Here is a 12258-nt window from a genome sequence, read left to right as displayed (position 1 = left end):
TAATCCCACTGGAATCGTAACTGACGCTGTCGCTGGGAACACACAGGAGTCGTCTGCTGCGGAGTCCATATTCTACAGTCTGCAGTGAGAGGTGTGCTCCGTAACACTCACACCTGCAACTGTACTGTAACCTTTCTTCAGACATGCCACACATCGCCGCTTATCCTGTTTTGCAGAGCGTGCAAACCTCTGACCTCCACATTCTGTGATGAGGTCCACTCCTGGTTTCACCGTCCTTGCACCACTTGATCAAGCACCACGTGACCTGCCGGCCAGCACGACCGTTACGGAGATACTTGTTTCCAGGTGACGGGTCATAAAAATCAACCCTTTGTAAAAACCGCTTATGTCAGTGGATTTCCGAACTTTGCGCTTCCTATCGCCGCCAGAATGATTCCGCAATCGTCTCTGCTCTGCTTATGTTCTTCCCATATCGCGTGACATGCCCACAACACCACCAGGCGGCACTGGGTCTCACGCTGGCCAAGAGTCATGATATTTGGGATCATCGGTATATTCAGTAGAAACTGACGGGGAAAAACTGCAACACCAGGACGGAGTAGTGCGACACAAACGAAACTTGGCAGGCATGTTTTTACATCTGAACCTAATCAAATTTCGCACCAATCGCATAAGAGTGGCGCTAGTACCGCCAGCATGAGGACGCAAGTCAGTTTTGCTATAAATACAAGCTGTAACGGTCTTGAGCGTTAGTTACCTTTGAGACTGGACGTGGTGGGTTGATGTTATTCAAGAATGTCTTGAAGGCGACAATGACACCATTATCAACACCTCTCTGAGTTTGAACGAGGTCGTGCAACAGGGCTACGAGAAGTTGGATGTTTCTTCAGCGATACTGCAGAAAGACTTGGCAGAGATGTAGCCATTATACATTGTTGCTGGCAGCGATGGTCACGAAAATGTACGGTCACCAGAAGACTGAGCTCTGGACGGCCACGGGCTCTACCGAGAGAGAAGACCATCGTGTTCGGCGTATGGCTCTGGCGCAACTTACTGCATCTGCAGCACAAGCTTGACCAGTAGTTGGCACCACAGTTGTACAACGAACTGTTACAAATCGGTTATTTCAAAGACAGTTCCGAACCAGACGCCCTGTAGCGTGCATTGTACTGATCCCAAACCACCGCCGTTTGCGAGAGTGGTGATAAACGAGAGCTCGTTGGAGGGCAGGGTGAAGGTCTGTCGTGTTTTCAGAGGAAAGCTGGTTCTGCCACGGAGCCAGTGATGGCCGTGTGTAGGTGAGAAGGGGGCCAGTTGAGGGCCTGCAATCAACATGTCTGCGTGCAAGACACATTGGACGTACACCAGGAGTTATGGCCTGGAGTGCGATTTCATATGACTTCAGCAGCACACTCATCGCAATCCTACGCACCCTGACTACAGATTTGTATGTCAGTCTGGTGATTCTGCCTATTACGCCGTCATTCACGAACAGCATTCCAAAGTTGTTTTCCAATAGGGTAACGCTCGCCTACATACCGGCGTTGTAGCCCAACATTCTCTACAGAGCGTCAACATGCTGCCTTGGGCAGCTCGATCACCAAATCTGTCTCCAGTCGAGCACATATGGGAAATCATAGGAAGACAAGTCCAGCGTCATCCATAACCCACACTAAACATCCCCGTATTGACCGACCAAGTGCAACTCCAATTCACAACTGACATCCGCATCTGTACAGCACAATGCATGCACGTTTGCATGCCTTCTCTCAACATTCTGGCTGTTACACCGGTTACTAATGTACCAGCACCTGACATTTGCAACGTTATCCCGACAAATGTATTCCCGAAATTTCATTATTCTAAATTAATTAATTTTTGGTGTTGCGATTTTTTTTCTGACATTGTAGTTTCCATCCAGCAACTTTATATTCCTTACCCGCATAAATTATTTCCAAAGATCAGAGGAAATTACGTGAAACACTGTGACTATGAAAATAAAACCTGAAGTTGTATTACACAGTGGTTCTTCAACATATTTCATGCATCGAACTGTAAAGTGCTTTGTGAAGGGTACATACTATTAATACCAGTGTCTTTTTATTCTATTCGTTTTGTGTTTGGAGTCAAGAAAAAAATGACCATCTATATGTCTCTGAGTGCTGCGTAATCTCTCTTATTCTCATAGCGCTTGTAGACATGTAATGGACGCACCAGAACAGTTGTACAGGCCACCTCGAAACCGATTCTCTAAATTGCTGCGAGAACGAAATTTCTTCTTATCCAAATTAACCACTTAAATTACGCTTCCATGTGGGCTATACAGATACGACAGATATTAGCAGCGAGCTTCTGAATACGATAGACGTCTTGAGTTCGACGCATATACCACATATTCATCACATTTTATGTCATTTCATGGTATTAACGTTAAATAATTAAAAAAAGTTAAACACCGATAATCAGATACTGTCAAATTCTTTCTCTTTGTTACATAAAGTATCTTTAATTTATGCACACAAGTATATGTACGTCAAACGCGTTGTAGAACTATCGAACTTACTTTTGTGCAGACGACATTATCATCATCCAACAATCTGAGCGCGGTGCAGACATTTTTATCTTTCAGGAATGTCGCTTTGTTCAAGCTTATAGTCTGGTCTTTGCTTATGTTACAGACAAACGTCTTCATTTCTGTACGTCCGTTCTTTTGCCGTTCTTGTCCACAGGAGAGACTTGTGGTACTTTACCGTCAAGCGGTACTGTTCGCTTCGCGAGAAATTCTTGACAAAAATGAGCTCACAATGGGACTAATTTCGTGCCGTATTAAATGTGAAATCTATTAGGAACCTCACTTGGCCTGTTGCTTTGTTCGCTTTGAAAATACTCAATTCCTTTTTCAGCACCATGAGTGCTTATTTCTTTACCAATAATTTGGGAGTTCGTAAGGCTGTTAATCGTTGGCAGCGTTAGAGAAACCTCATTTTCGGCCATGGTTCTGAGGTTGTGACAACCGATTTTTATCTGACTCGCAAAGTAAGTTTCCTTCTACTCTCTTTGCAGTTTTCAGAAATGAGACCCATCAACTTTCATAGATTACTGGAAACGTTTAAGAATTATAGCCGTCCCATTTATTAATTGTACTTGTCCACGAAACTGGTCAATTTCATAGCGAAGTGAGACTATGCATAAACTCGAAACTGCTATTTCAAATTAACTGAGCTGCGTTAGCACTTCCCGACGCTAATATTGCCGACCTATGCTGCCTGACAAAACAAATGAAGCACCGAGATGATGTCGACGAATGTCAATATAAGTTTTCATACGTACACACCGTCGACGGTATGTAAATTACTACAGTTTCAGTTCTCTGTGGTTGGTAGAATGGCCACAAAACTGGATTAGTGATGTTCGTCTTTAGTTTTGTTCCAGGCCTATAGGGTATAGGTCCTATTAGGGGTGTGGAAAGCATGAGATGTTCAGTGATCACCATGAAGGACACGGAAATGCCGCGATCTCGCTTGAGGCAGCTTTATCAGCACCTGGCAGAGTTTCAAAAGAACCTCATAGAGGGTCTCTATTTGGCCAGCTCGTCGAATCCGGATTTTTGGGGTATTAAGGTGTGGCAGTGGGGTGATGTTGAGATGTTTAGGCTCGTGAGTACAGGCACACTTCAGTCGACTATATACGACCGCCGCAAGGGAGGATCACCGTAATGTGTACCAAGCACATCACAACCCCTTCAAATGTGCGCCTGCCATCCGAGAACATGTCTGTGTCATACCACACCATAGTCGGAGACTAGCATCATTCGGACTAGGGAATTCTTGTCATACGAGTAGGTAGCCGTTAACACCACAGCGCAAACGGCTCCGTTTGGAGTGGTGCCGGTCAACAAACTGTTTAACATCACCAACAAACCAACGGGTTCCTGTCAACTTCAGGAAGCAGCAACTATCAACATCAGGACGCAGCAACACAGAGCGTCAAGACCAGGGAGGGATGAAAGTTGTAGCAGAAAGACGAACGATGAATCGATCTTAACAGATTCAGCCTCCCAGAAGCACCTACAACGAACTGTGTAAAGCGTCAAATCATTTACAATTTACAATGTTGAATTATCTATATAAGTTCATAAGATGTCGAATTTACTATATAACTTCATAAGATAACAAAAACGGTTATTTTTTTTTAAAAAGGAAGCAAATACTTCTTACCAATGGCATCGTATTGGCTTCAGCGATGAATCGCGCTTCTGAAATATCGAATATGATCATCGTTGGCGAGTATGGCGACAAGCTGATCGGAAGTCCCATTCTTCCAGTCTTTTACAGAGGCACGGGGGGGGGGGGGGGGGGTTACTCCTGGCGTCATAGAGTGGAAGCCATCGGATATGACTTCGGGTCGCGGCTGGAACTGATGGAAGGAACTCTGACGACACAACGTTACGCCACAGACATCCTGTGTCCTCATGTGTTACGTTTCATGGTACAGTATTGCGTTGCCATTTTTCAACAGGACAATGCTCGTCCATTCATGTCATGTGTCTGTATGAACTGTCTGCGTGATGCCGAGGCACTCCTGTGGCCACCAAGGTTCCAGATCTGTGTGAGACATGTGTGAGACCAGCTCGGATGTGAGCTCTTTTCCAGTGCAAGTATGAAGGTTGTCAAGGACCAGTTAAAAGAGTTGACGCCAATCTTGCCACAGGAGGGAATACGATAGCTTTATGACACCTTTCCCAACCGAATCAGTGCATGCATCTAGGCCAGAGGGGGTGTAACGTCATAGTGATAAGTGGGCTCAAATTGTCAAGTTCTTTGTAAATTCGATGTTATAACACAATCACTGAATAACATTACATACCTTGTCAACCTGTGAAGTCTCAGTTTTTTCCTCCCCTTCTGGGAGCTTCACTATTATGGTCAGGCAGCGTATTTACAGCGCCGTCCGTATTTGAGAATTAGTCCTGATAATGACTGTACTGTTGATGATGTTTTTATTGTTTTAACATAGGGAGCCTTTTCAGATACCAGCTGATAGTCATTGCCAAATAAAAGTCAAGAAAACTAAAATTAACAATGTAATAGACTGATATCATAACTGATATTTTTCTTATTACCCTTAGCAAAGTAAAATACGCACTCATAATTTTAGATATAGCTCATCTGTATTGCGCACTGTTTGTAACAATGCATCACTCACGTCAAATAAGTGTATGTGTACCGCTGAATGCCCACACCAAATGGGCGTTGTTGTATGTGTGTTTTTACATGGTGCGCCACGCTTTGTTGCAGGGATAACGACCGGTCGAGCCTCAACTGCGCCTCCATGCTGAAGGGTGGCTGGTGGTGGAAGTCGTGCGGACGTGGCCTCAACGGGCTTTACCTCAACGACCCGCAGGACCTCACCGCCCGTCAAGGTGCGTACGCAAACTGAGCTCTTAGCCTACAACTGACACTGCTACATTTCCAGCGTCAGTCACAGCTGCCCATATTGAAAACTGATCCTCCGTGCCGTCAGTCGAAGTGTCCTCTGTGCAGTGAGCAATAACACCGATGCAAATGGGCAGCCCACAGTCAATACACAAGTGACTTATCCCTTGGAAATTGCAAAACTCAGGAATTATCCGCAGCATACTCAGCACTATAATTATTCCTGACTCGTTTGATATCTCCTCCAGTCACATATGGAGTTTAATATCATCCTGCACAGAATGTTCACAAATACATGAAAACCTCGGTAACATTTTAGTCTGGTCTGGACGATACACTAAAAGACAGGAGCTAAATCTTTGACTGGCCATGAATTTTTACCACACCTACTTCTGCATATATACCCTCCTTGTATTGTGCTCGTCGGAGAGTAGCTCTTATCTAAATTGGTGATTACCTGTTCTACTCCATTCGCGAACGGTGCGACGAAAAAATTAATGCCCATATATCTCAAAAATGGTTCAAATGGCTCTAAGCGCTATGGGACTTAACGTCTGAGGTAATCAGTTCCCTAGACTTCCAGCTACTTAAACCTAACTAACCTAAGGACATCACACTCATCCATGCCCGAGGCAGGATTCGAACCTGCGACCGTAGCAGCAGCGCGGTTCCGGACTGAGGCGCCTAGAACCGCTCGGCCACAGCGGCCGGCCCCATATATCTCAGTACGCTTCCGTATTTCTCTAACAATATCTGATCAAAAGTATCTGAACACCCCTACTTAATGTATAACTGATCATTAAACGTCACGAATGGTAGTCTCTCCAGTATATTAGAAAAAGGGGGGGAGGACTATTGTGTTGTTCATAGAGAAGCATCAACGCAAGAATGGGTCGGTCAGGACAGCTCAGTGACTTCGAACATGGATTAGTCATTGCATGTCACGTAAGTGATAAATCCATCAAGCGCAGTTCAACCCTTGTAAAGGTGCCCAGGTCGAGTGTTGGTGATGTGATTGTGAAGAGAAAACCCAAAGAAACAGCCACAGCTGAATCAACACCACGCAGGCCTCAAGTACTGATGGAGAGGGATCGTCGAGCATTGCAGAGGATGGTTGTAAAAATTTGCATGAAATGAGCCGAAGAGGTCACTAGTGAATTCCAAAGTGCTACAAGCAGTCCAAGCAGTACAGTCACTGTGTGTACGTCATAAGCCACATATGCCTGTAGTCAGTGATAAGCGACGCTTGAGGTTGTGTAAAGAGCGAATCCACTACACAGTGGATGACTGGAAGAGAGTGGTTTGGACTGATAAGTCATGCTATACGCTGTGGCAATCCGATGGAGAGGTTTGAGATCGCGAATGTATGGGGAACGTCACCCTCCCACCATGGCTAGTGCCTCCATTTAAGTACAGCGGAGGTAATGTTACAGTAAGTGGGTGTTTTATGTGGTTGGGGCGTGTACCCCTTATTGCGCTTAAGAAACTAATAAATGGAGAAGTATACTGAGGTGACAAAAGTCATGGGATACGTCCTAATATCTTGCCGGACCAGCCGGCCGGAGTGGCCAGCGGTTCTGGGCGCTACAGTCTGGAACCGAGCGACCGCTACCGTCGCAGGTTCGAATCCTGCCTCGGGCATGGATGTGTGTGATGTCCTTAGGTTAGTTACGTTTAATTAGTTCTAAGTTCTAGGTGACTAATGACCTCAGAAGTTGGGTCGCATAGTGCTCAGAGCCATTTGAACCATTTGCCATCTTGCCGGACCTCCTTTTACCCAGCTTAGTGCAGCAACTTGACACAGCATGGACTCAACAAGTCGTTAGAGGTCACTTGCAGAATTCTTGACTCATGCTGCGCCTATAGCCGGCCGTAATTGCGACAGTGTTGTCCATGCAGGATTTTGTACACGAACTGACCTCTCGATTATGTACCCTAAATATTAAATGCGATTGATGTCGGGCAATCTGGGTGGCCAAATCATCGCTCATATTATCGAGAATGTCCTTCAAATCAATCGAAAACAATTGTGCCCGGTGGCGTGGCACATTATCATCCATAAAAATTCCACCGTTGTTTGGAAATATGAAGTCGACGAATGGCGGTAAATGGTCTCCAAGTATACAGTCAATAATCGGTTCAGTTGGACCAGATGCCTCAGTCAGTTCCATGCAAACACAGCCCACACCATTATGGAGCCACCAGCAGCTTGCAAAGTACCTTGTTGCCAACTTGGGTCTGTGGCTTCGTACGGCCTGAGCCACTCTCGCACCTTACCTTACCATCAGCTCTCACCAACTGAAATCGGGACTCGTCTCACCAAGCCACGGTTTTCCCGTCGCCTAGAGTCCCACCTATATGGTCACGAGTCAAGGAAAAGCGCTGCAAGCAATGTCGTGCTGTTACGAAAGACATTCACGTCGGTCGACTGCTGCCATAGCCCAATAACGTCAGACTTCGCCATATTGTCTTAACGGATACATTCGTCGTACGTCCAAAATTGATTTCTGCAATTATTTCAAGGAGTGTTGCTTGTCTGTTAGCACTGACAACTCTACGCAAACGTCGCTGCTATCGGTCGTTAAGTGAAGACCGTCGGCCATCGCGTTGTCCATGTTGAGAGGTAAGGCCTGAAATTTGTTCTCAGCAGACTCTTGACACTGTGGATGTCAGATTATTAAATTCCCTGATGATTTCCAACGGAATGTCCCATGCGACTAGCTCCAACTACCATTCCGTGTTCAAAGTCTGTTAATTCCCGTCGTGCGGCCATAATCACGTTGGAAACCCCTTCACATGAATCGTCTGAATACAAATTACAGCTCCGCAAATGTTCTGCCCTCTTACACCTTCTGTACGCGATACTACCGCCATCTGTATATGTGCATACCGCTATCCCATGACTTTTGTCACCTCTTTGTATACGAACGCATGAACAGCACTGTGCAGTACATACCATACAGAAATATTTCAGAGAGTATGATTGTATCAGAAGAAGGTGGACCCTGTCATAAAGCAGAATTTGTGAAGCAATGGTTAGTGGACAATAACGTTCTAGGAACTGACTGGCTTGATCAGAGTTCCGACCTGAACCCAATAGAACAGCTTTGAGAGGAATTAGAACTTCGGCTTCTCCCCAAACCACGTTCCTGGTTTCGTGCCTTGAGGAAGTATGGGCTACCATATCTCCGCAGATAATCAGACACCTCATTGAAAGTGTTTCCAGCAGAGTTCAAGCCATCACAAAGGCGATGTGTGGACATGCCCTGCGTTAATGTCCTCCAACAGTATACAGGATGATTATAATTGAAGTTTAACTTTCAAACCGCTGTAGAAATAACACCACTAGTCAGAATGACTTGAAATTGCAACAGAGTATTATCGGAGAAGTGGGAAAACGTATGGCAGAAGAAAATTAAATAGTTACAAACTGTAGCAATAGATGGCGCTGTAAGCATCATAATTTAATAGTGATCGACTACAAATGACAAATGAGTGATACAACAAAGCCTAAGGTGTACATCTGACGTTAAACAAATTGTACTCATTGGTGTACAGATGTGATACTGTTAGTTACGTAAACCCATCCACCACGCAAGTTCATAGATATCGGATGGGAAAAATTGGTTTTTAATTGTCCTGAGGCCAAAAACCGCATAAAAAGCATCACTCACATCGGTTTTTAATTGTCCTGAGGCCAAAAACCCCATAAAAAGCATCACTCACATCGGCTTTTAATTGTCCTGAGGCCAAAAATCGCATAAAAAGCATCACTCACACCGGTTTTTAATTGTCCTGAGGCCAAAAACCGCATAAAAAGCATGAATCAAACTCAAATCGGATTATTAATTTCCTTGAGACTGGCGCAAAACATGTTTTGTATTCTGTTCACTGTTTTGTTCAACAAGTTGAGATGGAGAAACAGCATGTTCCGCAACTGATCCAAGTGTTTCCGGGGTCACGTTCAGAATGTGTTGCGCAATGCGTGCCTTCTGTGCACCTAAGTTTGCAATCGGAACACTGAACACAACAGCTTTCAGACAGCCCCACAGTCAGAAGTCACACGGATACAGATCAGGTGATCGGGACGGCCAGGCTGTAGAGAAATGGTGGCTGATAATTCTAGCATTTCCGAAATGGCGATTCAACAGCTTCTTAACTGGATTTGCGGAGGTGCACCATCTTGCATAAAAATGATCCCATCCACACATCCACGCTGTTGGAGAGCTGGAATGACATGGTTGCGCAAGACACTCATAGCGCTTACGAAAGACGGTACAGGTAACTGGACTGGAAGCACCTGTCTCTTCGAAAAATATGGCCCTATGATAAATGATGCCGTAAACGCCCACCACACTGTGACCTTTTCAGGATGAAGTGGTACTGGCTGATGTGCGTGTGATTTTCCGTTGCCCACATTCGACAATTCTGCGTATTGACATACTCTGTCAAATGGAAGTGGGCTTCATCTGTCCACAAAATCATCCGCAGCCAATCATTGTCCAGTTCCATCCGAGCAAGAAATTCTAAAGCAAAGCTCTCTCTTGCTGGCAGGTCAAACAGGGAGCAACTCGTGCATATGGATAGTTTTGAATGGATAGCAAAGAAGAATGTTTCGTAGGATTTTACGCTCCGTGCTTACGGGTATGTCCAATGTTCGAAAAATTCTCCGTGCGCTACACGTTTGCACATCACCACTCGTCTCCTCTACCACTGCTTCCACTGACGTACTGACGTTGAATCAGTTCGTTTCCTCCATCTACCAGGTTGCACACCTGTCTTTTCGAATTTCCGAATCATTCTCTCTCGACCCACGACAGGCATCGGACCCCTAAGTGTCCGGAGCTTCAGCAGAGTGATGTCTGTATAGTCATCATTCTTGTAATACAGCTTGGCAAATAGAGCGCAATCCTGCATTGAGACGGTCATGGCGAACGTCGCAGGCGCGAAAAGAGAAAAAGCCGTGTACCCGGCGTGTTTATACCAACTTCAGTGGGTCGTGCGCATGGCAGGTGTTTTAATTTACGTATTCAGACACATACAGCATCATCTAGTGATCAATTTTCACACTATTTTTTTTCTTCTGCCATACGTTGTCCCCCTTCTCCGATAATATTCCGTTGCAATTTGACATCATTCTGATCAGTGGTGTTATTTCTACAGCGTTTTGAAAGTGTAACTTTAATTATAATCACCCTAGAATGAGATTTTAATTCTGCAGCGGAGTGTGTGCTGATATGAAACTTCCTGGCAGATTAAAAGTGTGTGCCGGACCGAGACTCGAACTCGGGACCTTTGCCTTTCGCGGGCAAGTGCTCTACCAACTGAGCTACCCAAGCACGACTCACGCCCCGTCCTCACAGCTTTACTTCTGCCAGTACCTCGTCTCCTACCTTCCAAACTTAACAGAAGCTCCCCTGCGAACCTTGCAGAACTAGCACTCCTGAAAGAACGGATATTGCAGAGACATGGCTTAGCCACAGTCTGGGGGATGTTCCAGAATGAGATTTTCACTCTGCAGTGGAGTGTGCGCTGATATGAAACTTCCTGGCAGATTAAAACTGTGTGCCGGACCGAGACTCGAACTCACCCTGTTTATCTGTCACGCCGAATTAAAGGTCTATGTCAGACAGGTTAGACGCGTGCTGATGTTGACGAGCTGTTTCGTGTTGCAGGTATCGTGTGGTTCCGCTGGAGAGGCTGGGACTACACGCTGAAGAGGGCGGTGATGATGATCAAGCCGAGGGCCAGCATCCCTTCGCTGAGCGCTGCCGGAGTCAACGCAGCCAACGGCGGCGGCGGAAGTGGAGGCAGCGGAAGCACCGCATAGCGAGCGTGCCCGCTCTAGCTGCCAGCACAAGAGGCTACCAACGGCCCCGCGGCCGCTCCACCAGAAACCCGCTGCATTATTTATAAAACCAATGTCGAGCACTTCTTACCCTCCTTCCAAATTTCGATGCAGCTTCAAAAAATGAAAACCAAACATCAGCAGTGCTCTACAAATAGCGCGTCAGTTTCCGGAGAAAAACTGACCGTCTTCAGCGTGCCTACTACATTCCGCTGTGTACAGTTTCACATTTCTCGGAACAATTTAATAACCTCCCAAATCCTTTTCGCCCCGTTCAGAGAAACCGTACAAGAACCAGTATTATTAGCACATGTGTAACAGTCTGTGGTATCACATGTTTTATCTGTTTGTGTAATATTTGTTTTTAATTTAGAAAAAAAATATATACGTGTTTATACGGAAACGACATTGAAAGAAATTTAGAGAGCTAAGTTTCCATGACAGGTATGGACTGACAACGCGGGCTGTGGCCCAGCTTAAGCAGGACCCTCATGCACAGCCAGCTGAAACCCATCGCGGCGTAATTAACTTCAGTGAAGTGATGACTGAGCGTGTAACCCCTTTAGACTCGACGCAGACAAACGTTTCACAACAAATACTCTGACATATTTCATGTACACGAGAGACAACGGAAAAAGAAACAACGAAACCTTCCAGAAACTACACTTTCACAAACTGGTGAGGGTCTTGTAGATATTTGGGACTATGTATTTTAAAATCTTATGTATCTTTAAATCATTGCGTTGTTGTACATAAATCGTGTAATTTGTATAAAGTAAAACCTCGTTTTTTATTAGTGACTGTGTTTCATTTTATTGACCTGCCCTCTGACACCTATAGATGTAAGAAGTAATCAATAAAACAAAATTTCTGCTGCACTAACACAGTTTTTCATTGCTATTTCGTTGTCTTTCTTTTTCGTGCAGCTCCCTATAATGTTAGCTTCCTTGTACAACAGTGCTATGAAGCAGATAATGCCATACATCTGTTCTGTGGAGCAAGATCCTTTATTTA

The 12258-nt window shown here is 45.2% G+C and overlaps 1 protein-coding gene across 1 annotated transcript in view; it reads left to right on the top strand.

Annotated features, from left to right (window-relative positions):
* The window catches only part of LOC124612629, a 607586-nt gene extending 595546 nt beyond the window's left edge, over positions 1–12040 (top strand). The window contains exons 9-10 of the mRNA XM_047140925.1: positions 5259–5383; positions 11072–12040. Of these exons, the coding sequence (XP_046996881.1) occupies positions 5259–5383; positions 11072–11226 (280 nt within the window). The 3' untranslated portion in view covers positions 11227–12040. The remainder of the gene's footprint in view (positions 1–5258; positions 5384–11071) is intronic.
* The last annotated feature ends 218 nt before the right edge of the window (positions 12041–12258 follow it).

This window comes from Schistocerca americana, chromosome 4 (genome assembly GCF_021461395.2).
Source record: "Schistocerca americana isolate TAMUIC-IGC-003095 chromosome 4, iqSchAmer2.1, whole genome shotgun sequence".
Taxonomy (NCBI): domain Eukaryota; kingdom Metazoa; phylum Arthropoda; class Insecta; order Orthoptera; family Acrididae; genus Schistocerca; species Schistocerca americana.
This window is presented reverse-complemented; position numbering and strand designations above follow the sequence as displayed.